Raw genomic sequence first — 27,980 nt, forward strand, 5'->3', positions numbered from 1 at the left:
CAAGAATCATTCAAGGCCTATATTCAAGGACACAGCATCCTAGAGGTAGGATTAATGATGAGGGTTTGGACAGTCAAGGTCACCAAAGCTGGAACTGCACAGTGGAGAATGAGGTCATCACCCCTCTACTCAAGCACTTATGAGCTCCCAGCTCATGGATTGTTCTCGGGATGATTCACTTCCGCTTTCCCGAGGATGACTTCTGTCTCCCAGGAAGTTATGGGACAAATGCTGAAAAAGGCTTAGTCTAAAGAGATGGGCCCTCTCTACAGAAGGTTAGGAGAGGTTGGGCGGGGGTCGGGGCACCGATATAATTTGTCAGTTGGAAAAGTCCAAAGCCTCTCTTTGTTGCCACAGGACGTGGCCCAGGTCAATGAAGAGAACCTGCCTGTGTACAACCGCTGTGCCCTGTACGCTCTGGGCGCGGCCTACCTGAACCTCATCAGCCAGCTCACAGCAGTCCCTGCCTTCTGCCAGCACACCCATGAGGTTGGTGTCCTCGCCGCCCTGAGCGCTCAGGAGGCCCTCGGCTCTGGGTTTCCCCAGAACAACTTGTCCTTCGTCGCGCGAGCCCCGTGCCTAGTCTAGGCATTGAGGAAGGGTTGACGGAACAGTGAGGGACAATGGGAAGTTACTAGAAGCAGCATTTCATGCTGCGTGACACCACATAGCACGGTGGGGCCGGTCACAGGCAGGAACCTGAACCCCTTGCTCCCCTGCGACCTGCCCACCCCCCCCCCCCCCCCCCTGCGCCACCCCCGCTCCCAGAAGCCCGGCTACACACGCCTCTCTTGTCATTTGGGACTAACGCTCCTTTTTTTAAAAAAAAGTTTTTATTATGAAAGTTTTCAGATATCACCAAAGCAGTGTGAGGAGAACAATGAACATCCGTATATCCATCATGCAGATGAAACAGGAAGGTTTTCCCACGTTTGCTTTATCTCGTTTTCCCTTTGTCTTATTTCAAAGCAAATCTCAGCTATCCTATCATTTTACCCCTACGGGTATCAGTGTTGTGTGTGAAAAATACGGACACCTACATAATCATTCTGCTATTAACATGCCTAATTAAGTTATCAACAATACCTCGGTATTATCTAATACCCAGTTTATAATCAAATGTTCTCAGTTGTCCCCAAAAGACATTTTAAAACATACTGAAGTATTTATAGGTGGAATGATATAATGTCTAGGATTAACTTTAAAATAAGCAAAATGAACTAAAATGAGAAACCTCGCGTCTCAGCTGGCTTGGGGGTGCTGGGGGACAGGGGGAGGGTGCCGTGTCACTGTGCCCCCCAGCATGGGCCAGTAGGGGGCGCAGGAAGGCCATATGCCCAGACATCCTGTTCGGACAACAGCCGCAGCTTGGCTCGCTCACTCCTGCCCGCACTTGCATGCCACCCTCCCACCTCTCACCGTCTCGCGGACTTTCACTTTTCCTGTCAAAAATCTGCCAAGGGTACTGAGGGGAACTCCGCCTGTGACTGGCCATCAGGATGTTTTTCATGCACCTGGGTTGGGGGGATGGTGTGATCTATACTCTCTTTTCCATGTTTACATAGAAAATAGGAATAGGGCACAGGAGCAAGAAGCTGCCGTCTCCTGGGTGCTAAGTCCCCTGCCTTTGGAGGACACCTGATGCATTCCTGTCACTGGGGATGGCCTGAGCGGCCCGCCTGGGCTTCTCGGGCTGCTGTGAGGGTTGATCCGAGTTTCTCCCTTAGAAGCCCAGCACCCCCAGCCGCAGGGTGCTCTGCCCAGGAGTCTGTGGGAGGAAGGAACCGCCTGCAGGGGAGGGGAGAGCCATCGTCTGCCTGCTCGGAGCTCCTCCCCCCTGTCGACCCCAGCCCTTATGTGGTTCCTCCCAACTCCAGGTGATAGAGACCAGGAAGAAGGAGGCTCCGTACATGCTCCCTGAGGATGTGTTTGTGGAGAGGCCCAGGTGAGGAGCACACTTGGGACGTGGTCCAGGACACCCCAGGCAGCTGTGTGAGAAGGTGGGGGCAGTCTGAAGCCAGGGGCTGAGGCCTGTGTGGGCTCAAGGGCCACAAGTGGACCCTGCCTGCGGCCCAGACGTCCTGGGTCAGTGGGACCTTCGTCATGGGGCCATAATCCACGCCTTGAGCCATGTCGGTGCATCGTGCTGTAGAGTATGTGAGGTGACCTCCGGGAGCTTTGACCAAGCCCATGGGCCGTGCAGCCGGGAGGAGTCGTTCCTGCCAGATGCTGGATCCAGCCAGGTGGCATCCTTGGCCTGCAGGCTGTGTCACGTCAGCCTCAGAGGGACTCAAGGAAAATACTGTGAAAAAAAAAAATGTCCAACAATAGGGGGTAGCTTCATAAACGATGGCCTTTCCACCACGGCGGTTTGGAAGAAGAGTTCATGCGAAATACGCGCTGTGCCATCGGTAGATAAAATCGATCACAGAACAGGAATCCAGGGGGTGCGGTGATGTGTGTGTGTGTGTGTGTGTGTGTGTGCGCGCGTGCACGCACATAGATGTCAGTGACCCCAGGATTCTGCACAAAATGTAAAGATGTCTCTGGAAAGTGAGACCATGGTGATTTTCTTTTCCTTCTGCTTCTCTGTCATTTTGTAGGATGAGTGTTCCTTTTATAACAAAGAAAGTCATTAGGAAATTCCTCTGGTTGCCCCTTTCCTTCTGTGTCTTCCAGGTTGTCCCAGAATCTTGACGGAGTAGTGATTGAGTTCCTCTTCCGCCAGAGCAAGATCAGCGAAGTCCTGGGGGGCAGCGGCTACAATTCCGACAGGCTCTGCCTGCCCTACATCCCTCAGCTGACAGGTAGGCGCTCTGTGGGAGCACTTCCGAGCCTGCCTCGGCTCTTCCTCACCAGGACAGGGCCTGAGTGTCAGGGACTTGTGTGCCCCTGGCATGTCCCACAGGAGTGGACAAACGCGGTGGAAATCTGTGGTGAGAGCCTCTTGGTTCCCCCCACCTCTTCTCCTCAGGGCTGGATCCTTGGGAGAAAGCGGCCCATGAGACAGGCTGGCCTGTGGACGGGAGAGGCCCCCGGGAGCCCGAAAGAGCACACGTGGGCCGTGCAAGTTCTCTGCCGTTTACTTCCTGGAAATCCTCAGACCAGTCTCCTGGCATCTCTGAGTTTCATTTTCCTTGACTAGAAAATAGGGATTAATGACACCTGCCTTAGAGGGCTGGTGGGAGACGCACACAGAGTAAATGCGCTTTAGGAAATGCTCCCCAAGTGACGGCTACTCGTGCAAGTTGAGATGTGCTTTCTGGTTATGAGCAGCTTCTTTGTGCTTATCAATGATTTCAAGATCTTAGCCATAAAAGCAAAACTCACCACCCTAAGGTGGGCAGAGGAGGCCGGCAGCCTTCAAAAAACCAGCTGTAGCCTCCGTGTGTCCTGAGCCTTCGGAGGGCTGTGGGCCAGGCAAAGGTGGGGGCGATGGGGGGGGGGGGGGTGGAGATGGTGCTAAAGGTGTGAGGAGCCTGGCTCGCTCTGAGCACTGGGAACTCTAGCTTCTCGGCTTTCCTTTCCCAGACGAGGATCGCTTATCCAAGAGGAAGAGTATTGGAGAAACCATTTCCCTGCAGGTGGAGGTAGAATCTAGGAACAGCCCAGAGAAGGAGGAGGTGAGTGATGTGCTGTCCTGCACCCCCAGGGGAGGGGACCTTCTCTCGCCCCCCCTGCAGTCAGGCACTCCCAGCTCTGGGCTCCCTTAACTGCACAGCACATTTAAAGTTGCATGGAAGGCAAATTCCTCAAATATCCCATTTTCTTACTGTCTCTCATCATGTATATCATAGATATTTCCATCTGGAAAAATGATATGCGCTACACACACACACACACACTCCCATGACGACATCATGTCCCATTCCCACCGGAGGCAGATGTGCTCTGTGTTGGAAACTGGAAGACCTACCAGGAGAGACGAGGGCGAGAATAGCTTTCACGGTGTTTCTTCCAGATAGATCAATGGAGGTACTTTTTTTAAAGACAGAGTTGCAGCTTGAAGATCTCTCTTCGATTTTCTCTTGGGGGCTGTGAATATCTAATTTCTGTCCATATTAACTGGGGATATACTTCTACCTCAGAAAATAAAGCAGATGTGCCCATGAGTAAGAGAGAAGAAGGAATCACGGTGGAAAGACCTAACTTACTCCTACAAATGAAAAAGAAATACGGGAGCGGGGCAGAGAGGAGAGGAAGGGTCCATGAGGGGTTGAAGCCATAAGATGCAGCACACTCATGTTTAAGGGGGTCTCCCACCATTCAGGGAATCGACAGACACGTGAGGAAGCCTCAGCGGGAAGCGAGGAGGATGCCCATGGGGGGAGGGGAGAACTGGGACAGTTTCTGCCCACTGGTGCTGGGGTAGCTGTGGGGGACAGCCTCAACCCTGAGCCTTTCCCCAGATGCACGAGAGCAAGGAGAAGTCGTTGGGGTCAGGACCAAGCCTCCCTCTAACTGTGCCCTCAGCCACTTTCCCAACTCTTCTCTCACTGGGGCACTTTTCTGGAACCTTCCCCCGGAAGGAAGGAAGCTCTGACTCAGGCGAATTGGAAGAGTGGAATGAGGTTGAACCAGGTGTCCTCCAAGGCCTGCCGGCTCTGCAGGACAGGGAACCATGTCAGGACTGTGGCGGGAATTGGTTGCTGTCCCCCCCATAGTTGTGATTCTCTCTTCCCAGGAGTTAAGGGACCCTCAGGAATTGAGTAAAGTGACGCAGAAGGAGAAGGAGAAATGCTTGCCTATGTACAGAGCCTCCTACTCTCTAGTGTCCCCTGGGTCACCAGAATGGGTTCCTTTCCTTCCTGGCGAGTCCCCCTAGCTCAGGGGGAGCCTGGTAGCTACAGCAGGGGTGTGGGGGCCTCCACCCCGTGCCCTTCAGCCACGCTACACTTCTTTCCACTCTCAGCCCACCGTGCCCTGCCAGAATCCTGTAACCTTAAATGCCAAGTTCATAGCAGTTGATCAATAAATGCTGGTTTGGTCAAATCCCAAACCCAGTGCCTGGCATTCAGAGCCATTTCTAGTCTGGGCTGCCCTCTGGCAGACAGCCTCTGTGCCGGGCCGGGCTGCTCTGTTAACCACCCCCCCGCCCCCCGCAGTGTGGTCTCATCCGGCTCCAGGTCTTTGCTAGTAATCCCCTGTGTGACTCCCTTCCTCTGCACCTTTGTGCCCATGAACCGCCTACCCTTCCATGCTCAGCTTGTGTCCCGTTTCCTCCATAAGCCTCTCTCTACCTGCCCTTGACCAGCCTTCCTTGTCTCTCTGGGCCACCACACGGTTCCCCGGCCGCTCACGTGGTGGTCGGTGCTGAGTGGCCGCATGGAGGGCCGTGCAGAGGCTGAATCCTTGGAGTGACTGACAGCTCAGCCCAGCTCTCTCTGCGTGTCATTCCCACGCTGACAGACTGTGTCATCTCTACCGCGTGACCAGCCGAGAGCCCGCGCATACTCAGTGCTCACTTAATATTTCGTAAATGACTGTAGCCCATACCTACATCTCTGGCCTTTCCTCCTCACACTAGCATTTGCGGAATGCTAAACAAATCAGGAAGGTCCAGCTCAGTGAATTTTCACTAAAGGAATGTATCCGTGCAGTCACACCCCGATCAGGGGAGAGAACATTGTCATTGCCCAAGAGACCCCCTTCCCAAAAGGAGCCACTAGCCTGACTTAGGTCACTTCTTGGACTTCCTATTAGTGAAGTCATCTCTCCTGTGTCTGCTTCTTTCACTTAACATTATGTTTAAGTAATGGGATGGGAGTGAATCGTGAGTCCTGCCTCAGGGAGCTCAGAGTCTACTGGGGAATACCTGGGACTTAGTTCAAAGTCTCCACGGCTTTCAGCCTCTGGCCCGAGGCCACCATCCATGGAGTAACCCTTCTTTGAGTTTATTATTTTCCACCTCCTTTAATAGGCTCTGCGAGGGCTGAGATCCTGTGACCCAGGTCCCTGAGCCAAGCTCAGCATGTCTGACCTTTAGTCAATACTCAGATCACCTCAGTGGATAATTTGATATCCTGAGTCTTCAGAAATTTTATTCAGTTCTTAAAATTTACATTTGAGGTATCTGCCAACTGCTTCCTCTTGCTGCCAATATTTTCTGTTACTTTCTCTGAAGATTTTTTTTAGTTTCACAGGGCTTTGCTCCCACGGGGCTTAATGGGACAAGCTGGGGGGGGGGGGGGGGGAGGGCAGCGAGCTCTTTCAGGTGATTCTCCCGCACGCTGATGGGGACTGGGCCTCCCCCGTCCATCTCACTGCTGTCCTTCAGCGGGCAGCTCTGTGCCCGCCTGCTGGGGGAGCTTCAGAGACCCTGGTGAGAATGTGGGTGTCCTGGGGGAGCTTCCGCCCATGGGGACATTCTTCTGAGAAGCAAAGGGGCTGCCCGGTAACCGAGGAAGCCAGAGCCGCCCCCCCTACCCCACCCCACCTTTCTGAGCACTTCTGTCCTTTCTCCCTCAGCGAGTGCCTGCCGAGGAGATCACCTATGAGACGCTAAAGAAGGCCATCGGTAAGTTGGCGGGGAGGCCCGGGCTGGGTCCTGGGGGAGGCAGGGGTGTGTGCTGCCTGCTGCGGGGTTCAGCACAGAGGTGAAGGGAGGCGATTTTGTATAGATACTTAGATGATTTTTTTGGTGGATGGTAACAAGTTGACCAACGAAAGATATGAAGAATAAATCATATTAATAGTTATTGGCAACAGATTTTAAAATGCAGTAGTACGTCCTTTATCTGGATTAGGGGGCAATGAGGTAACTGATAACTGATGACAAATTATATATTCAGATGCCAAACCATTTCAATTTGGGTTGTCCCTGCTAGTATTCCTTCTGAATGCGCACACTGCTCTGCCTTCTTAACTTGTGAACGTATCTCACCACCCCCCCCTTCTTTATATTTGCTGACTCATTTTGGAGACCAAAAGGAATATGCAGAAGCCTTAAACTGGACAACCTGGGACTGCTGGGCCATAGGGGCCGAGCTCTTGTCTTGGCTTTTGGGATCTGTCTGGCTTTTCCACTGTTGACGTCCCTTTCAAATTAGTGCCAGAGTACTTTCTGTTCCAGGAACGTCCTTTGAGAGTCCTAGTGGTGCTGTAGCGGCTCGGGGCGTTAAAAGCCCAGCTGTAGGGTCCACTTAACTAGTTCTCAAACTCTTTCACGAAGAAAGGGGCTGAGCCTCAGGCCGAAGCCGGGAAAGATCTAGCCTTCGTGGGCCCAAGTAACGGCACCACACCCTCCACGCCCTGCTCATCAGCAGAGGGCAGAGCCCAGAAGGCACTCACGGACAGTGCTCCCCTGGAGGGGCCCACCCATCTTGCCCTGCAACCAGTGGGGCAGGACGTCAGGGCTGACCCAGCTCTCTGTGCCGCAGTGGACAGCGTGGCAGTCGAGGAGCAGGAACGTGAACGGCGGCGACAGGTGGTGGAGAAGTTCCAGAAGGCACCCTTTGAGGAGATCGCAGCACACTGTGGGGCCCGGGTGAGTGAGCCATAACAGGGGTGAGTCCTTGGGGCCCTAGCAGGGCTGAGTTTCTAGGAGATCTTGGCACTTTTGTCACCCAGAAATTAGGGTTTAGATCCCACCGATGCCCTGGCACTACATCGTTTCCCCCAAGAACCAAAAGGCATGGCTATTAGCCATGCACTCCTTTAGATCTTGTAATTTCCCTGTAAGGAGGAAGTCCTGACCTCAAAAGCTCCTGCATCAGACAGACAGACTGTAATGCTTATAATATCATGTGTGTAACTAGCACTGAGCACACGCCAGAGCATCTTACGTTTATCAGCTTATGTCATTGTCATGACAACTCTGTGAGGTCCATGCCTTTATGCTCATCTCATTACCGATGAGGGGGGAAGGAGCCGCAGCAGAGGACAGATGGCCAACATCTGCAACAGGGTCCCACTTCCAGCCAGGGGACCCCAGCAGGGGGAATGGAACAGCCTGGCCCTGGAAAAGAGATTTGAAAGAAAAGGTGCCAAATAAGTAAAAAGAAAGACTCATGTCTATGCATTTCTTGAAATTGATTAGGATTTGTTAGTCGCAATGGCCATCTTAGTAACAATGAAACATAATTGTAAACATCCCACATCTACAGATAACTTCCATTTTATTGTAATTTTTTCCTCTCAGTAAAAATACATGTTACTTTCTTTTCCATTACATAAGATGTATTATCTCTATTTCTAGTATATCATAATATATAATAACAATATAATAGGATATGTAAATACCTATAGATTTGTCTGGGCCTATGTTATCCTCACCTCTTGTCCCATCTCCAGAGGTGGATGCTGCTCATTTCATGAGCTCAGAGTTGAGGCCCATTCCTGAACACATGCACAGTCTCACTCTCTGTACACGTGGGCTGAGCTGGAGCCAGAAGGGACCAGAGAGAGCATCCTCCCTAACCCACCAGTTTGGCGCAGCTGCTCCTTGGAAGTTAAGCAGAGATCCGAAACTAGCTCTGAGCCTCCTGACTCTACATGCCCAGCAAGCCCTACAGCCCACTTGGAGGAACTAAGGGCCCTTTAAGAACTGCCTGCTGAGGCCCTCCTGGGGGTCCCGGCCTCCGTGCTGTCCCCAGCAGGCCTTCCTGGGTGGCCCTGCCTGATCTGAACCCACAGCCAGAATCCACAGATAAGCTCCAGAAATGAGCTCACACCAGTTCCCCTCCTAAGACTGCAACTGCCCCCCACCTCCACGGGTTCTCCGGACAGCGGGGCCCCTGAGAGCGGGCATGGGTGCGGGGGAGCCCCCAGCTCACTTCCCGCTGTTCCTGTCTAGGCATCGCTGCTACAGAGCAAACTCAATCAGATCTTTGAAATCACCATCCGGTAAGTGGCAGGCCTGGGCGGGGACCCCTGCTCCCGAATCCTTCTCTCACACCTGTCTCCAGGCCTCCCTGCCTGCAGCCCCTGTCTCCAGGGCTGGACTCAGCCACCAGCTCTCCCAGACAGGGAAAGCAAGACTAGAGAGAGAAAGAGACAGCACAGTGAGCCCCAGAAAAGAGCCAGGGGTCCTAGTGTCCCAGGCTGGCACTTTCTAAAGCAACAATGTCACTGTAGAGCCTGCAGTGAAGCTAGACTTCAAGTGAAGTCTAGAAGATTCTAGAACTTGCAACCCAGGAACCCATGGAGTGACAGTTTCTGGTCCCTGTTCAAAGAAAAACCCAAATTAGCTGCTCTTTTTGGTTGCACGGGGTGGGAGCCCAGAGCCCCCTTCTCACGCCTTTCTCCTCCATGTGCTCCTTCCCAGGCCCCCTCCAAGCCCATCGGGCACCATCACCGCAGCCTATGGCCAGCCTCAGAACCACTCCATCCCCGTCTACGAGATGAAGTTTCCCGATCTGTGCGTATACTGAATTCCAGAAGACGGAGCGCCTCGGAGGGGTGGGGTCTGAGGGAGGGGCTCGCCCTCACAACCCACCCCCATGGCATGGAAATCAAACTGGGGTCTCAGAGAAAAAGCACCTCCCCAGCTACGCAAGGTGGAGCCTCGGGCCCCCTCTCAGCCCTCCCACTTCCTCCTTGTCTTCCCTGAGGGAGATCGGCATCCTGCCCCTCTGGGGCCAATAAGCATCTCACCCACCCTTTGTGTCCACCAGGAGCTGAGAACCATGGGGGTCTCCAGAGGGAGGCGGGGGTCCCGAGAAGCTCCTGCTTGGTGTAGCGTAGGAAGGGCTTTCCTGGGGGTGGGCCTGGGGGGCACAGCTGCCAACCCCGCAGGAGGGAACTAGACAGAGACACGGACTGCCTCGGACTGCAGTCAGGAGGAAGCCGGGCAAGCTCCCAGCTGCTCTGGGAAAGCAGTGCTGTGCAAGGCTGGGAGGCACCTGCTCTCTTCCAGAGCGTTCCCCGCCTCCACTTCTCCCTCCACTCCCCTGCTCGCCCTGCTGGTTGTGTCCTTGTGATTCTTTCTGTTCTTAATTCATGTCAAGCCCTTCCAACAGGAACTGCAGTTGAGACACCACGCAAGGCAAGAAAGGATAAAAATCAAGGGTGGGCAGGTTGGCTGTAGAGGGGGCTGGCTCTCCCCAGGCTGGGCCTGCCCCCTAGAGCGGAACAGCGGGCAGAAGTGGGCAAGGCCACATCCCTTGTAGCAGCTTCTCACCTCCTTCACTGACAGGGAGCTTGCTGGGTCCTCCCATGGTTCTCCCCCTCCTGGATGTTTCTCTAAGTTGAGTTTTCTCTCCGATGCCTTTCTTCCTGAGGATCCTAGCGTGTTTCTACAGCCTCTGGGTTGAGGGAGGGCAGAATGAGATAATCTGGTTCAAGAAAATCTGGTTCCACATGGCTCAAAAGAAGGAGGAGATGCAAGGGCCCCCAGGCCTGCCCACTTCCTATGCAAGAGACTCCCAGCCTGGTTTGGGGAGGAGGAAGGGGAGGGGGTTATGAGGATAGCATTTTGCCCCTCAAGGATGTCAGAGTCAACCTTTTGGATATTTCATTCAAGGAAAGAAGGATCCAGCACCTAATATTGGAATGATCTCTTCACTCTTTGGACAAAGTCAGGACATCAATACCAACTGGCAGACTTGAGGCTTGGGGAGAGGCAGTGGAGACCCCTTTGGGTTCTGGGTTTCCATTTTCCCTGAGGTCCCTGCCTGTCTGTGTGCAAAGGAGGGGCTGCTGCAGAGCTAGAAGGCCTTCTGCTGTGCTCTCTCTGCTCCCCCACCTGTCCTCCCATCGGGGGCCTTTGTGCCTCCAGGGCCTCCTGGGTCTCCTCCCGTGGCAGCACCCTACGGTCCAAAATAGCCCTTCTCTTCTCTTCCAGGAAAACTTCCCATAACTTTTCTGAGCTGATGTAACTCCCAGTAAGGTGTGAATGGTCAAAGGATTCCTCCCTGGAGAATTTGCTTTTTAAAAAGAGGGAGAATGAGTAGATTTCTTGACCCAAAGGAATCCCTTCTGAGGGTACAATTTCAGGCAGTATGAGGAAGGGTCAGAAGCAGGATGTTTCTGCTAAGGGGAGGGGGCTTCTTGGGACACCGTCTGGTCACACCCTTGCCCACAGCCCTGCACAGACAAACAATGAAAGCCTGATTATGAGGACAAATAGGTGTATTTTCCTGAACTGGGAAAACCTTAACATAGGCATTTTCCCATTACATGTGCAATAGCTGTTCTGAATAGGGGGGCTCTCTGACTCTCGTTCTGTAGTTTCCACCCTGGTCGGTGCCTCTGTGCTATGGGCCTGTGGCTTCCAGATGGCCTGCATGATTACAAGGCCCAAGGAGCAGGGCTCCTGCGCCCCACCCCACCCCCACTTTTGGCTTTTGGCTCTGGCTCTTGGCTAATGCTCAACCCAAATTTATAAGCATGAACTTAGACTTCGCTTTACCTTACTATCTCTTTATTAAGAAAATTTAAAATAAAATGTGAAGGCAAATAACCTTTGGAAGAAACGTTAGAGGACATCTCAATCTTGAGCCACAAACATGTCTTTCCTTACTGGATCTTTCCATCTGTATCCCCTGCTTGGCTTTGATGAGAAACCCTGTTTCTTTCTTGTGTCCACGTGACTTTAGGGTCTACCCCATGGCAGCTGCAACCTGAGCCCTGCCCTTGGGGTCCTGGTCCTGGGACGGGGCATCATGGCCCTGGAGCCTCTTTCTAGAGCCAGCACTAGAACCAGAGATCTGTAGGCCCACTCAGATGCCTCTCCCTCTTCCCCACCCTGGGAACAGAGTGAAGAAACAGGTGCAGGGTTACCATTCTTCATACACTCACCCCTGTCTCTGTCCGAAGCGGCTCTTTCCTTACCTCACAACTGCTTAGCAAAGATGCACTTCTTCTGGAGAACTAGCCATTCCTTGAGTGCCCTCTTCTCCATTTCAATTTAAAAACTTACACTCAGTAGAATACTGGATTGCCTGCTGACATGAAGGAGAACCTGGATTCTAGCCAAATATCCCTCAGAGTCAGGAAGGACACCCTCCTCCCACGAGCCCAGGGAGAGAGGCAGAGCAGAGCGTGGTGGGCGCCCTGGCCTTGGGCTTAAAGTCACTGCTTACCGCCTTCCAAGCCCTCTGGCGTCTGGCTGCCCTGTGTCCCGTGACCGACCCTTCTTGCTGCCTGTCTCTGTTTGGCCAGAGCCAGCAAGCCCACCCAAACCAGCTGCTCCCTAGACTACTGAGGACTCTTGCTTCATGGCCAAGGGGTAGGTTTGGTTAGCACTCTGTTGGCAGAACTTAAGGCATGATTTCGAGGTTCTGTTAATTTGGTTGAATCATGTAAGTGAGTAAGAAGCAAGTCAGCAGAAATTACTAGTATGATCCTGGAGGCTCCTTGTTTTCCTTTCTATAGGGTCCCCAGTGCCCTATGCCTGTCCCCATTTTCCTCTCTCTGAAAAGTAGAGATAAGTAGTTCCTTGACTCCTAAATGCCTCCTCACCAAAGGAGGAGCCCAAGCAGGTGAGAAGAATTAGAAAGGTCCTCCCTCAGATGCTGTCCTCTGTCCAGCTTCCTACACAAGTACAGATGGATGGGCAGTGAAGAGGTGGGGCTGGGACCATCTACAGTGCTTGGGAAGTATGAGGATCATATACATGCTGCCCTTTGCCCTGGGTGGTCTGGGTCCCAGAGGCCATGTTTCAGTTGGCCTAAGAATCACAGCAGCTTGGGGTACCTTAAAACAGCTCAAAGTCTGACCGCTGGGCTTCTCTGGGGGCCCCTGGGTCATGATAGCTTCCAGTTGCTGTTGCATGGTCCCCAGGCCTTCTGACCTGGTCACAGAGAATGTCACTGGGAAGTGAGGCCATTTCTCCCAATCGTTCTCTGTGACCATAAAATGGCAACTGGCCTTTGGGGGTCTGTGGGAAAGGACGGCTCATGAGATCAGGTCGTGCCTGCTTCCCCTAACCCATAGACCCTGGCAGGCAGATCCTGCTGAAACAAGGTATCTTCCTGGTGTCTGGGGAGGTTTAGGGCCACGTGCTGCTGCTCCATCCCCTAGAAATCTTCTGGTTAAAGTGACCCTAGGTCTGAAGATTGTGGAAGGATGGTCATGGTGGGCCTGGCCCCTGGGGGAGTGCGGAGAAGACATGGGGACTGTGGACGGGGCTCTGTGGCCTGTTGGGGTCAGAGGGCAGTTTTCTGTGCTCTCCTTTAGCACCGGCCAGGCTGACCAGGTCTTTTCTCCTTCAGGGGACCTTAGGGCCTCAGGCCATCGCTTTCCCCTTCTGAGCTCTTCCTCCATGACTGTCAGTTCTGGCCTGTGGCGTGCAGAGCTGTACACCCACAAATGCTGCAGCATTACCCATGCATCGTAACGTGTCTGTGTCCATCTAGACCCTCATGACCTGGCTGAGAGTGTATGTGCCAGGCAGTTCCTGGTTGACAATATATGTACGTAACAGCTGATGTAGGTGTATGGGAGCGCAGAATTCGTGCCTATGGCAGTTTTCTGTATTTTAAACTCATTGAATCAAATTAGTTTTATTTTAAGAAAGGGGAAAGAGGAGTGGGGGTAAGGGGGGGTGGTAGGAAGAAGGACTCTTCAGCAAGATCATTCTTTAGGACTATTAGTCATGATTTCCCAATAAGTCTTCATGATGCCCTTTTCAAATAAATGTTAATGTTGTCACCACATGGTTGTGTATTTGATTTCTTTAAAGTAAGTGGTTTTGGGGGCGCCTGGGTGGCTCAGTTGTTAAGCGTCTGCCTTCGGCTCAGGTCATGATCCCAGGGTCCTGGGATCGAGCACCACATCGGGCTCCCTGCTCAGTGGGAAGCCTGCTTCTCTCTCTCCACTCCTCCTGCTTGTGTTCCCCCTCTCACTGTGTCTCTCTCTGTCAAATAAATAAAATCTTAAAAAAAAAAAAAAGTAAGTGGATTTTTTTGGGATGCAAACAGGATCTGGAAATACCAACATTAACTACTGACATTTAGCCACCTCCACCTACCATTACTTTACTCACCTAAAAAGGAAGGAGAGTGGGGGAAAAGATGCTACTAAGATGTAAACATGAAGCTCAGGATTCCCAGCATGGGAGCATCCTCAGATGGGAAAGCCTGGCCCATTTCTTCATCACAGTGACTAGACTCTAGCCCCATTATATAACCCACTGTGGGGGAGACTTTAGACTTAAGAATCGGGCTTTCTGGTTCCCTTCACACAAGATTTCCCAGGGTGCATTCCAGTTTTCTTTAATTATGAACTCCTAGAGCATCAAAATATGGGGGTCTATGTGCAAGAGCCATACACAAATGTTTCCCAGCTGGATATGATCTTTACCATCCACTGGTATGTCTAATGCAATTGACATGTATGTGTGGATCTCTGTGTGTATATAAGTGTGAGTTTTTTGTGAATTGTAAATGTGTGTGGCTGTAAATCCATGGCCCCAACATTATACAAACACTGTGGGGACATATGAAAGAAAAACAGGGGTGCTGGGCATGGAGCCTACTTAAAAAAAAAGAAAAGAAAAGAAAGAAACACAACCCCAAGCATTTGCCCTCTGGACCTTGGAGTTTCCCTGAACACAAGAATATATGCAGCTAGGAACTTGCCATTCGAGCTGGACTATGTGCCCTCCAGGGCTGAGAATGAGGAGACTCAGCTAGAAGAGATCACAAGTTCCCCAGCAGAACTGGAGTCAAGCCTGGGCTCATGTTTTAAAAAGGGTTTCAAAAATGGTGGGGGGAGGTGGGGAGTTCCAGGCAGAGGGTGAAGGAGGAAGGGAAAAGAAGAATGAGACCAGTCAGTGGAAACATAGGAAATGGGGTTTGGTAAGGAGAGTGAAGCTGATGGACGAGGGTCCTACATGCCATGGCCCGGAATTTGACATTGATGGCAAATTGGGGTGGGGTGACTTTTGGTTCTTGAACCAGGGAATGTGAGGAAAGCAAGATTTTGTATACATTAATCTGAAAAACTTGTGTATGATGGGTTGGGGAGGAGAGGGACTGGAGACAAGGACACTGGCTGGTTAGGAAGCTATTGGGATAGTCGAGGCCAAGCACTGAGTATAATAAAGAGAAAGGCTGTAGCTAGGCTACATGGGGAGGAGTTTGGGCATAGCTAGGGCGAGAATACAGAGACATGAAGGCTTGAGCCTGAGGGACAGGAAGAAGCATCCGTGTATATTGTGTTGTATTTATACAGATGTGTCTCCATGGGGCGGTGTCTGTAAGTGAGAACAAGTGTTTGACAGTATTTGTGAGTAGCCTGGGAGTGCAATCAATCTGAACTGTTACCCACCCTAAGCTGTCACACGTAGCCTCTCAGTGATAAAAAAGATCACATCTATTTTCTCATTAATCCTCACACTAGGAAGAGAGGGGTGGATGGATGAGAGAACCAAATCTTGGAAAAGTATAGAGACTTGCCTAAGGTCACACAGAAAGCCAGATTCAGGGAGACATTACCACAGCTTCCCACCTCACAGCCCAGAGCGCCCCCCAGTAACAAGGAGCTTCAACCAATGTTGGACTGGCTCTCAGATATGTTAAAAAGAAAACCACAGACCCAAAATAGCATCACTTAGGCCAAGTCACCAAACCGGGGCTTAATACCTTACCTAATTGCAGTTTCAACACCCCCCCTCCCCCGGAAATGTAAATCTAATTCCTTAATCAGGAATTTCCTGATAAGCACCAATCAGGTAATCTTGTCACATGGGTCCTTTCCATTTGCCGCCCACCCCCCTCAACGTGCAGACATGCACAGTGGGCATGCATGCACACATCACACACCCGCACCCCAAAAGGTAATCAGCATGAGACCCCCCTGCTTTTTTTTTTTTTTAAAGATTTTATTTATTTATTTGAGACAGAGAGAATGAGAGAGAGAGCACATGAGAAGGGGGAGGGTCAGAGGGAGAAGCAGGCTCCCTGCAGAGCAGGGAGCCCGATGCGGGACTCGATCCCGGGACTCCAGGATCATGACCTGAGCCGAAGGCAGTCGCTTAACCAACTGAGCCACCCAGGCGCCCGACCCCCCTGCTTTTCTAAGGGAAAGACCTTGCCCTGAACAATTCTTTCTTTTGCTAATAACCTTCTCGCCCAACCCTCCTTCCTATAAAAACCTTCCATCTTGTACAACTCCTCTGAGCTTCCTTCTACTTGCTAGATGGGATGCTACTAGACTCATCACTTAATAAAGCCAATTACATCTTCAGATTTACTCAGTTGAATTTTTGTTCTTTAATAGAGGGGAGCTCCTGCACGCTTCCCTTTAAGACCCATGGGGGGCGGGGGCACATTTTCTTTTCATTCCCACTGTGTCCTATGAAATATACTACCCTGTGGTCACATGGAAACCATTGTCCCTCCAAGCAACATACGCCGCTCTTTTTTTGATGGACATGTATTTTTATTTTATTCACGCAGTGGACATTCAAGGTCGGGAGTCAGACATGAAACTTGAAAGGTTTTATTTCCTAACTACAGACGGCTTTAGGAGGCTGCCTATCGGCCTATCCCCGCCTGAGCGAGGAGCCCACCCAGGCTGGGAGGCGGCCGGAGGGCGGGCGAGGAGAGGGGGCCTCAGGGTCCACTTCCCGGGGAGAGAAGCCCGGGGCCCCGCGGCGCCCTCACTGGCCCTTCTTGTGGGCGTTCTTGATGATGGCGTTTTTGAAGAGCGTCACCAGGGGCGTCTGGCTCTTCTCGGAGCTCATGAAGCCGCCGTAGCGCTTGTCCTTGGGCGGGCTGCCCCAGCGGAAGTGCTCCATCTTATAGGGCCCGCCGTCCTTCTTCTCGGCCACCTCGGCCTCGGCCTGCTGGCCGTACTCCAGCTCGCCCAGGGCCGCCACGCCCTCGGCCGGGCCCTCGGGGCCGAGCGCCGGCTCAGGCCGCTCCCCGGCCAGCGCCCTCTTGAACTCGAGCGGGAAGGCCTCGGCCGTCTCGTCCTCGGCGCCGTTGGGGTACACCTTCACCGGGCGCCGCTTCTTGCCCACAGGCTTGCCCCAGCGGAAGTGCTCCATGGAGTAGGAGCGCTTGCCCTCGCGCGGGCCGGCCTCGCCGCCATCGCCGCGGAGCCCCGGGCCGCCCTCGGGCAGCGGGGCGCGCCCCTCGCCCAGCGCCACCTCCTCTTCCTCGCGCTTCTGGCCCGCGCTGCCGTTGCGGCGGCCAAACCGGTCCCAGCGGAAGTGGCCCATGACGTACTTCCGGGGGTTCTCGGTCAGCGGCTGCTCGTCGCCGTTGCCGGGGAGCACGGGTGTCTCGGCCGAGAGGTCGGGCTTGCAGGCCCGGATGCACGCCTGCGGGGAGGGCCGCGGGCGCGGGGCGTTAGGGCCGCCTCGCCCGGCAGCCCCGCCCCCCGCGCGGCGCCCGCGGCCCTCAGCACGTGCGGGCAGGACGGAGGGCCTCCCCGCCCTGTTGGCGCCCGCGGGCGTCCGAGACTCATCGCCTCTTTTGTCCCCTGTACCCCTGGGTTCTTCTGCCTGGCAGCTGCAACAGATACCCCCATCCCATTCGTTGGCTGACTTATCCCAGAGCTTTGGTGAGCAGGGTCACTGTCTTACCTTAATGTGCATGATATATAGGCATTGATCAATAAATGGTAAATGGGTGGTAGTTGTTGGCACTTAATGAATAGTGAATAAATCAAATAAATAAGCATGGTTCAGTTTGAGTCTGAGAGGGGCATTGGGCTGAAATTTGGGCGAGAATCTATTCGGGTGGGAGGAATAGAAGTCTGGCCTCTAGAGCCTGTGTTTTCAATAAGGCCTCAACCTTTCCCCGGTGATCTGCACATCTAACTCATGCCCTACCCCAGCCATCTCCCTGTATCATGCCTCAAAAATTTTCCCATGCCATCTGGCACTTTCTTTGGTTCTTTCAAGTCTTTTGAGCTGATCCAGTACTTTCCCCAATCAGTGAGCTTTGCGAGGGAGTAGTTCACATCCCTGTTACCTCACTCTGACTGGAGGGAGGGGTAAACAGCCATGGAGCATGGGTCATGGAGCATATGTCTCTGCTCTCTGTAAGCAGACAACTCCACTATGGTACACATTTGCCTGAGAAAATGACCTATAGGCTGCAGCCTTGAGTTTTCAGTTACTTGGGACTGCAAAGGAGGAAACAGAAGGATCCCACCCACTCTGTTGAGTTGGGAATTTCATACTCCGGGGATTTAGAATTATGATGCTGCTGAATATTAACAGTGGAAAGTAAAAACTATCTCATACTCCTCTCCTCTGGACATATAACGAAGCAGGAAGCTCGGAGAGGTAAAAGGACCTTGGCAAGTTTCCACGACTTTTCGGTGGCAGAGCTGGGGTGGAACTCGTGGGCTCTGACTGTGGTCACTTCTCCTCCCCTGATGGGCTCTCAACAGGCGAGGCTATGCAGTGGGTATTTCCAGTCAAGGGTCTCTTGGGTCTGTCTCTGAAATAGAACTAACAGCATTCCCTGGGCTCGCTCTTTCTATTTTATATTGTACATGAAACCTGCTCTATGTTTTTGAGTTCTCTCTCTTCACCTTAACTAGCTTCTTCATTGACAAAACACACAGAATGTAGTGATGTACGTTCCACCCTCACCAGGAAGGTGCTGGCAGCACGACGGAACTCAGTCACTGACACTGGCGGTGTGTCTTTGAGTCCTTAACTTGGTATAATTTCTCATTTATGCCTCCCAATAGACACACACACACAATCCCAGCCTGGCACAAAGGGCCTTTACATGCTTCTGGAAAGACTGCCGGCCAGTCCTCTGGAAGAAGCATGAGACATTTGGCACCAGTTAGAGGAAAATGGCACCTGGGTTTTTCCTTCTCCCACTAGAGATGATTTGCAGTACGACCTAGCTGACTTTGTAATTGGTAGTAGAAAGGGAATGAAAATGTCAAGTGATATGAGGTTATTTAAAAAGGAATAAAACGTCTAAAAGATTGAAAATGTAGAATCCATAGAGGGAACAATTATTATTGCTGTTACTGTCACTGTTATTATTTTAACAGCAATATCTCTAAAGAGCTTAAATGGAGTGGGTCATCATACCAGAAGACAGGGCAGGAAGATAAGTAGAAACTGTGGACCAGACCCATCTCCCTGAAGCTGCTTCCTCCCCTCCTTGGCTCAATTCTGACTCCACCTTAGAGATCTGTTCCTACCCTGAGCTGAGTTACCCATACCTCTGGGAATGAATTTCCCCTTCCCCACGCCCCTTTCTTTTGTGCAGTCCCAGTCCCAGCCCCAGCCCCATCCAATGCCCAAACCAAGATGGCAGCCACAGTCCACATACCAGCAGGTTACTTTCCGTGGTGAGGTCCTGACACTGGCTGCTTTCCAGGCACCAGCCACTCACTTCCACAGAGACCTGAAGCAGCAAGGCCAGCAGCAGGGCCCCTGGGCAGCTGCAGCACGATCTCGGCATCTTCCAGGCAGGCTGAGGCTCTGCGGAGGCAAACAAGATTGGTGGGACCCCTGCAAGGAGCAGAACAATGTTGGCCACTGACCAGGAAGCACTGTGAGCCAATATTAACAACACATTCATTTGTGGAGCTCAAGGCTTTTTGAGGACAGGAGCAGTTCAAGGAGAAGTTTGGTGTGAGTTGTGGTGGAGAGGAGGGGAGAGGGACCTGGGTAATCTATGCACAATTTCCCCTTTGTCTCCTGTTAAAAATCAGACCCCAAAGGAGGTTAGGGCTGGAAGCTATTTTAGGGATCATTTGGTCCAGCCCTTATTTGAGAGATGGGGAAACTGAGTCCCAGAGAGATAATAATTCGGGTGTTCATGACAACTAAGGCTAAGTTCTCCTGTTCTCCCTGAACTTTCCTATTTCACCACCTTCATGAAGCCATAGTTCTAACACTCCAGACCAAGGAGTAACTTGGGAAAGACAAGGGAGTCTGACATTCCTGCTCAAGATGGTCTATTCTCTTCCTCATCCACTAGGATCCTATCATTCTTCAGAAACTCTTGTTTCCTATGAATAGTAGGTTTGCATAAAGGCAAATAAAACCTCTGGCCAATTTGGCCAAAACCTCAGCCAACCTGGGCGCCTGGGTGGCTCAGTCGTTAAGCGTCTGCCTTCGGCTCAGGTCATGATCCCAGGGTCCTGGGATCGAGTCCCACATCGGGCTCCCTGCTCGGCGGGAAGCCTGCTTCTCCCTCTCCCACTCCCCCTGCTTGTGTTCCTGCTCTCGCTCTCTCTCTCTCTGTCAAATAAATAAATAAAATCTTTTAAAAAAAAAAAAAAAAAAAAAAAAAAAAAAAAACCTCAGCCAACCTAATTGATGTCCTGTACACAGATCACTCAGATGATCACTATTTCTCAGATTCCTGCAGCTTTGAAGATATTTATTTTTAATGCAGACCCCCATTCTTTTAAAACTGGCTCATCTTCAGGATACATTACATATTGGACCCCCTATTGTTCTCTGAGTCTCTCAAACGTACTCTGAAATAGCTGGACTTGAAGATACTATAAGTGTATAAGAGAAGGAAATGGACACACAAAACAGAAGAGAACTACCCACCCCCCATTGTGAACACCCACCAAAGACACTTTTGGAAAAGTCAGAAAGTACCTCTCAACAGATGCTGAAGTCAAGAGGTCAGGATGCAGTAAAGAAGGGAGCACGGATGCTGCCCTTTGCCCCCTGTGCCCAACACTTTCCCCAGCCCTCTACTTCTCCCACTGCCATGTCCCCCCTCACCCAGGTCAGCTTCCCGAGTTGACTCCAAGTTTTGTTATTAGATCACCACCAACCCACAATCATTTTGGAGTTCAGAAGATCTCAACCAGCTGTAGAAAGAAACCTAATTAGATGAGAAAAGCAATTCACATTAAGGTGTGGATGACTAATTTTCTTATCTGTCCTAGTGGACATTTGCATTTTAAAACGTTGGCTTAAAGGAAATCTCCTATTTGCAGAAGGGTGGCCAAATATTTTTTATAGAGAAGGCTTTGGAAATGAAAGTTCTTCTCTGGCTTCCATTGTCTAGTTCAGAAAGCCATTTCCTTTTCTTTGCCCCACCCCCATTCCTTCCCCCCAAAGCTGAGCCAGCTCAGGGCTCCCTTCTTGAACAATTGCCAGGCACAACTTGAGTGTCTTCAGAGCAGCCATCAGATGGCGCTGGCAGCCAGTCAGCTGGACCATCAGCACCTCAGGTTAAAGGGGCAACCAGGAGAGCAACCTTGGTGTCCAGTCTTGACCAGAGGCAGGCTGTTCCCATTGGAACATTTTGACACTCCAGTTCAAGAATGGAGCCCAAAGCAATTTAGATTAAAACTCTGAGACCACACAGCACATTTGGGTCAGAAAAATGTTGAGATTTACAAGAGAGGCAGAAAAATGGTCATTACATATCACTGTGGGCAAGTGTAAAATAACATCTTAGTAGAGAAAGAAGCAAAATCATACAGATCTGGCAGTCCCCTCAACTACAGTTCAATTCTCCTCAAGGCTGGCCATTCTGGGATGATTTCTATTTTCATAAAACCTACCTCATGATTTCAAGCCTGCCTGAGAAGGCCCAGAGAGCATTTCTTCTCTCTCTACCCCAATGGCTGTCTGTGTTGTACAACATGGTAACAGTCACACTGCCCACCCTCTCAGAGTTCCATTCTACTGCTGAAAAGTTAGTTTCCTGAAAGCAACTTGATTTCTTTTTGCTTATGTTTATTTTCTATTTTTCTATAATGAACAAATATTACCTTGTGTCATTTTTTTTTCAAGCAATAAAGTAATGGGGAGATGTCAAATCTTGTGCTTTTTGTAAGTAGGGATAGTGTTATATATTATTCAATGGTTGAAAGCCTTGGAAAAATAAATAGAAATTTGTAATTTACTAATCTTGACATTAACCCCATAACAGAACTACACTTATTAGAACTTCATATGTGTAGGTGAATTCTCTTTGAGCTAAGCGAAACATTGTGTTTTTCAGTCTAAAAGTGCATGCTGGTCATGCCCTTCTGTAAAAATTAGAGGAGCAGAGGTGCAGAGTTTTCTCCTTTCACCGTGATACACACGCATCAAGTCCTAAAACAAAAGTGTCTAAGGAATATTAAGTCATTAAATAAGGTGTGATCTGTGCATATGTTCACAATTGACAAAATAATGCACACTCGTACTTTCCTCCTTGGCTTCTTCCAGCCATTCTGTGAGAACAACCACCTCCCCATTTATATGCGAAAAACTGGGGGGATCCAAATGCCCTGCAGACTCTCCCTCCTTCACTGGAAACCTCTCTTGCCTAAGCCTCCATCAGCTCGAAGGGCTGCTTCCGCCCTGCAATCTAGGGTCTTCGGGATAGAAGGTCCACTCTGCGGTCCTATTGAGGGCACACACGGAGGGTGGTTCAGAACCTTGGACAGTTCCCACACGGGCCACCTCTTTTTAACCCCAGCTGGGTCTTATAGAAGAGACCCGTGTCCGGATCGAAGCTCAGCCACATCGGGTGCGCTAAGGTGGGCAGAGAAACGAGGATTCAGGGGTCTGAATCTAAAGAAATCTGGAATGCAGGGAGTTTATTGTAACTTCTGGCCTTTACTCTCCTGCTCTCATTTCCAACGTTAATTTGCTCTACAGTACATGGTATCTTTTAAGAAGTGACACCTACCCAAGAAAATCGAGAGGAAGAGGAGCCAAAAGGCGGGGCTTTACCGAGATCACCCCCAGAAGGCTGTAGGAATCTCGGGGGTCCTAGCAGCCCAACTCCCCGGGGAAGACGCGGTCGCCGGCTCCTGGAAGGCACCGCTTTCAGCGTCGCAGCCGTTCGCCCACCATCCGGAGGCTGGCCCTCGCTGCTCCGCTGCGGGCGGCTTCCCACGCCGCATTCAGTACAGAAAGTTTTCAAAGAACTCAAGACCGCAGCGAGCCAAAGGCGCCTCAAGTCAGCGATGGGGAGCCGGGCGAGAGCATCCCGAGGCCCAGGGGCAGAGGGTTCCCGGGTAAGAGCGAGGTTCCGTGCCGCTGCGCCCTTACCTGTTGCGGAGAGGCTGCTCTGGGCGACTCCCGCTGCGCCGGGCGAGGATGCTCGGCGGCCTCGTTAGGTCACTTTTCTTCCTTCCTTTCTCCTCCTTCGCCGCCCGCCGCCTGGTCTGGGTCGCTCTCCTCGGTCCTTATATACCTGCGGGGTTCGCCCGGGTGGGCAACGGACGTGAACTTCCTGGCAGCGTAATAAGCAACTCCCCCGACCATGAGAAGGGGGGCCGTGGAGCTCAGGAGGGGGGTTTCCAGGTAGGGGCTAGCGCAAGGGCAGACGTGCCGGGAAAGGGGGCCGGGTCTCTGCCCCCGGAGGCTGGAATTAACACCGTCCTGCTGAAGGGAGCACCTGGCAGCCATCAGGAAAGAACTTAATTAAGGATGGTGTTGGGTGTCCAGTTAAGACGAGCAGGCGGCTTAGCACCCCGGTGTGGGGTAGGCCTGGAGCGCCGGCTGAGGTCGTTGAGGAGAGGGTGAAGTACTTGTGTGCGTCATTTGCCTCATTCGCACTTGGAGGTAAATATCCCCCAAAGGGGAGTACGTCTGTAATGCCTCAGATTTCCCCATCGTTTGGAAACTGTGGTGAAGATGTCATGGGGAATCACAATCCCTCTGTTCCAGCTTAGGGGTGCGGGGCGGCGGCGAGGAGGTGGTTGGCGCGGAAGGGGGGGCAGGTAGTAAGGGGAGCAGAGAAGGTCAGGTGTCACTCACCTGAGGCCCAGGGAAGGTTGCCTTCTTGGAGGAGTGAAGGCAAGTTGCACTGCCCCTCCTGGGCCTAGTCCAGAGCAGGCTTCTTCCTGTGCCCCAAACCCCAGGGAAAAGGTGCTGTTAACCTTTTACTATTAATGGGGAGGGGAAGGGGATGAAGAGCAGCTGAAGTACTTTCCCTGTGGCCTCTACCTTAACCTGGAGTAAAGGAGAAACAAATTGTGAGGAGTCGTGGGGGTGAGAGGGAGTGTTGGAACTAAACTGAGCTTCAGATCAAGGTGCTTGTTTTATTTTTTATTTTTTTATTTTTCAAGGTGCTTGTTTTAATCTGCCAATTGCAGGAGCTTTCTTTATTCCCAGTCAGGGGTTCTTTCGGACTCCAACACTCCTGTGAGAATTCCTGGTTGGTGACATTGGCTTTATATTCCACAATCCTTTCCTTTTGGGACACAGGAAAAATCTAAGCTCCTAAACAGTAAACAAGGTACTTTATCATCTGGCCTTGCCCTCTTTCCCTCCCTCCGGGTCATCTCCCACCTGTCCATCTCGCATCTGGCACTTCAACCATCCATAACATTCCCATTCCCATAAACACTACTTTCTCAAGCTTCCATCTCTTTGTCCATGCTTACTCCTACAAATGGAACATCTTTCCTCTCTCCAGCCACCCAGGAAAATTGGACTCCTGCATTAAGATTTAGCTCATCCATCATTACCTGTTCTCTCAAGCCCTCCTTGGCTACTTGTGCTACCTGAGACATGAAACATGGCTTTCTCTGTTCTCCAAAGAATCCCATTCCCATCCCATCTGTACATGTAGCCTTTATTGCTGGAACAAATTCCATGCTGTCTTCCATCTTCTCTCTTCCACCCACTCTTGCCTCACCACCACCAGGCTTGTGAGCACTCTAAATCAGACTGTGATTTTATCTTATGTTTCTTTGTATTATTCTTCTAACTTTAAGAGGCAGCTGGTGGTAGCAGAAAGGCCAGACCAAGAAAAGTTCAGATTGACCCAACTCCTGTCATTCTTTGTTAGCTGAGTTCTTAATTACATGCAGCAGAACTGAAAGACCATTGAATTGCATTTAGAATCACTGAGCAGGTTGGGGAACCAGGATCCAAAAATGGGCAGGGACAAAAGTTGGCTGAAATCATGACCAAAATCAGGCTGCTGACAGGACACAATTAGAAAGAAAATCAGATCATTACTGGGAACAAGAGGCCACAAGTAGCACTGTCAACACCATAGGCATTGAACATACTTCTGTCATTTCTATCCCCAGAATAAAAAGAAGTGGGAGGCTGCAGATGCCAACAGGTAGGACTGACCATTGTCCTTGCTTCTGTAGCACTAGCTCGTCTTTGAAAGCCTAGAACAGCTGCCTTTGATTGCCTGAGATGATAATATAATTTTTCCCCTTTATTGGTATAATGTGGTGAATTACATTGTTGATTTTTAGTGTTACACCTACCATATATTCCTAGATTAAGCCTAATTTATTATGATGTGTTATCTTTATATAGCACTGGGTTTAATTTGCTAATATTTTATTTAAGATGTTGTATCCATATTTATGAGATTGGCCTGTAATTTTCCATTTTTGTAGAATTCTTGTCAGATTTTGGTGTCAAAATTAGGCTGTTCCTCATAAAACAGGCTGGAAATCTCTATCCTCCCATCTCCTCCATTTTCATAATTTGGTACAATTTGTATACAATGGTGTTTATCTCTCCCCTAAATATTTGGGATAATTCATCAATGATACCATGTTTGTTTGTTAAATGGCTTTGAATTACAGATTCAATCACTTGAATAGCACTATTCTAATAATCTATTTCTTCTTGTGTCAGTTTTAGTAGGATGCATATTTCTAACAATGTATCCATTTCATGTAAATTTTGTAACTTATTGGCTTAAAATTATTTATTATATCTTCTTATTATCTTCTTAGCACCTATGGAATCTGTAATTATGGTCTCCTTTCATCTCTGATGTTGGTAATTTATGTCATCTCTTTTTCTCTTGATTAGTTTCTTAGGAGTTTATCAATTTTATTAGTATTTTTAAATAATCAATTTTAGTTTCATTGATTTCTCTATTGCATGTACGCTCTCATCTATTTCTGAAATTTCCACCGTTACTATTTTTTGCTTTCTAGTTCCTAATTATTTATTCTTTTTTTATCCTCTTTTTTTTTTTTTTTAAGTAGGCTCCACACCCAGCATGGAGCCAAAGCCTTGAACTCACAACCCTGAGCTGAGATCAAGAGTTGGAGGGTTGGGGTACCTGAGCGGCTCAGTCAGTTAGGTGTCTGACTTTTGATTTCAGCTCAGGTCATGGTCTCAAGATTGTGAGATTGAGCCCTGCACTGGCTCCATGCTGAGCACAGAGACTGCTTAAGATTCTCTCTCCCTCTCCCTCTCCCTCTGCTCCTCCCCACCCCATGTGTGCTCTCTCTCTCTCAAAAAAAAAGCTTTAAAAAGAGTGACACTTGGGGTGCCTGGGTGGCTCAGTCATTGAGCGTCTGCCTTTGGCTCGGGTCATGATCCCAGGGTCCTGGGATCGAGCCCCGCATCAGGCTCCCTGCTCTGCGGGAAGCCTGCTTCTCCCTCTCCCACTCCCCCTGCATGTGTTCCCTCTCTCGCTGTGTCTCTCTCTGTCAAATATATAAATAAAATCTTAAAAAAAAAAAAAAAAAGAGTGACACTTAACCACCTGAGACACCCAGAGGCCCCTCTCGTTTATCCTCTTGAGTTGGACATTAAATGAGTGCTTTTACTTAGACAATTGATATTCAACCTTTATTCTTTTTTTTATTGTTATGTTAATCCCCATATATTACATCATTAGTTTTAGATATAGTGTTCCATGATTCATTGTTTGTGCATAACACCCAGTGCTCCATGCAGAACGTGCCCTCCTCAATACCCATCACCAGGCTAACCCATCCTCCCACCTCCCTCCCCTCTAGAACCCTCAGTTTGTTTTTCAGAGTCCATCGTCTCTCATGGTTCTTCTCCCCCTCCGATTTCCCCCCCTTTGTTCTTCCCCTCCTGCTACATTCTTCTTCTTCTTTTTTTCTTTCTTAACATATATTGCATTGTTTGTTTCAGAGGTACAGATCTGAGATTCAACAGTCTTGCACAATTCACAGCGCTTACCAGAGCACATACCCTCCCCAGTGTCCATCACCCAGTCACCCCATCTCTCCCACCCCACCCCCCACTCCAACAACTCTCAGTTTGTTTCCTGAGATTAAGAATTCCTCATATCAGTGAGGTCATATGATACATGTCTTTCTCTGTTTGACTTATTTCGCTCAGCATAATACCCTCCAGTTCCATCCATGTCATTGCAAATGGCAAGATCTCATTCCTTTTGATGGCTGCATAATATTCCATTGTATATATATACCACATCTTCTTTATCCATTCATCTGTTGATGGACATCTTGGCTCTTTCCATAGTTTGGCTATTGTGGACATTGCTGCTATAAACATCGGGGTGCACGTAGCCTTTCAGGTCCCTACTTTTGTATCTTTGGGGTAAATACCCAGTAGTGCAATTGCTGGATCATATGGTAGCTCTATTTTCAACTTTTTGAGGAACCTCCATACTGTTTTCCAGAGTGGCTGCAGCAGCTTGCATTCCCACCAACAGTGTAGGAGGGTTCCCCTTTCTCCGCATCCCCGCCAACATCTGTCATTTCCTGACTTGTTAATTTTAGCCATTCTGACTGGTGTGAGGTGGTATCTCACTGAGGTTTTGATTTGGATTTCCCTGATGCCGAGCGATATTGAACACTTTTTCATGTGTCTGTTGGCCATTTGGATGTCTTCTTTGGAAAAATGTCTGTTCATTTCTTCTGCCCATTTCTTGATTGGATTCTTTGTTCTTTTGGTGTTGAGTTTGATGGGTTCTTTATAGATTTTGGATACTAGCCCTTTATCTGATATGTCATTTGCAAATATCTTCTCCCATTCTGTCAGTTGTCTTTTGGTTTTGTTGACTGTTTCCTTTGCTTTGCAAAAGCTTTTTATCTTGATGAAGTCCCAATAGTTCATTTTTGCCCTTGCTTCCCTTGCCTTTGGCAATGTTTCTAGGAAGAAGTTGCTGCGGCTGAGGTTGAAGAGGTTGCTGCCTGTGTTCTCCTTTAGGATTTTGATGGACTCCTGTCTCACATTGAGGTCTTTCAACCATTTGGAGTCTATTTTTGTGTGTGGTGTAAGGAAATGGTCCAGTTTCATTCTTCTGCATGTGGCTGTCCAATTTTCCCAACACCATTTGTTGAAGAGACTGTCTTTTTTCCATTGGACATTCTTTCCTGCTTTGTCAAAGATTAGTTGACCATATAGTTGAGGGTCCATTTCTGGGCTC

General features: G+C 50.2%; 2 protein-coding genes across 4 annotated transcripts in view; one reads left to right on the forward strand and one right to left on the reverse strand.

Moving 5' to 3' along the window:
* The window catches only part of EFR3B (EFR3 homolog B), an 87,844-nt gene extending 74,225 nt beyond the window's left edge, over window positions 1-13,619 (forward strand). For 2 of the 3 annotated variants that reach the window (XM_032391471.1, XM_032391472.1), the window contains exons 16-23: window positions 358-489; window positions 1,878-1,945; window positions 2,680-2,807; window positions 3,532-3,623; window positions 6,469-6,517; window positions 7,380-7,486; window positions 8,795-8,844; window positions 9,266-13,619. In XM_032391471.1, coding sequence (XP_032247362.1) covers window positions 358-489; window positions 1,878-1,945; window positions 2,680-2,807; window positions 3,532-3,623; window positions 6,469-6,517; window positions 7,380-7,486; window positions 8,795-8,844; window positions 9,266-9,371 — 732 coding nt within the window. In that variant the 3' untranslated portion in view covers window positions 9,372-13,619. The remainder of the gene's footprint in view (window positions 1-357; window positions 490-1,877; window positions 1,946-2,679; window positions 2,808-3,531; window positions 3,624-6,468; window positions 6,518-7,379; window positions 7,487-8,794; window positions 8,845-9,265) is intronic. The other variant, XM_032391470.1, reaches the window with a different exon arrangement.
* Window positions 13,620-16,189: 2,570 nt separating this feature from the next.
* POMC (proopiomelanocortin) lies at window positions 16,190-22,972 on the reverse strand. Its single transcript, XM_032391637.1, has 3 exons — window positions 22,892-22,972; window positions 19,200-19,351; window positions 16,190-17,212 (listed from the first exon to the last, which is right to left on the reverse strand). The coding sequence occupies exons 2-3, from the start codon at window positions 19,329-19,331 to the stop codon at window positions 16,547-16,549; spliced, it is 798 nt and encodes a 265-aa protein (XP_032247528.1). The 5' UTR covers window positions 19,332-19,351; window positions 22,892-22,972; the 3' UTR covers window positions 16,190-16,546.
* Between the last annotated feature and the right edge of the window lie 5,008 nt (window positions 22,973-27,980).

Source organism: Phoca vitulina, unplaced genomic scaffold (genome assembly GCF_004348235.1).
Source record: "Phoca vitulina isolate PV1807 unplaced genomic scaffold, GSC_HSeal_1.0 scaffold63, whole genome shotgun sequence".
Classification (NCBI taxonomy): domain Eukaryota; kingdom Metazoa; phylum Chordata; class Mammalia; order Carnivora; family Phocidae; genus Phoca; species Phoca vitulina.

What these genes read in the sequence shown, in the direction of transcription:
- POMC (XM_032391637.1), bottom strand. Translation starts at nt 19,331, where the DNA reads ATGCCGAGATCGTGCTGCAGCTGCCCAGGGGCCCTGCTGCTGGCCTTG. An exon ending in CCACGGAAAGTAACCTGCTG is followed by an intron (nt 17,213 to 19,199) that starts GTATGTGGACTG and finishes CCCTCCCCGCAG; the next exon opens with GCGTGCATCCGGGCCTGCAA.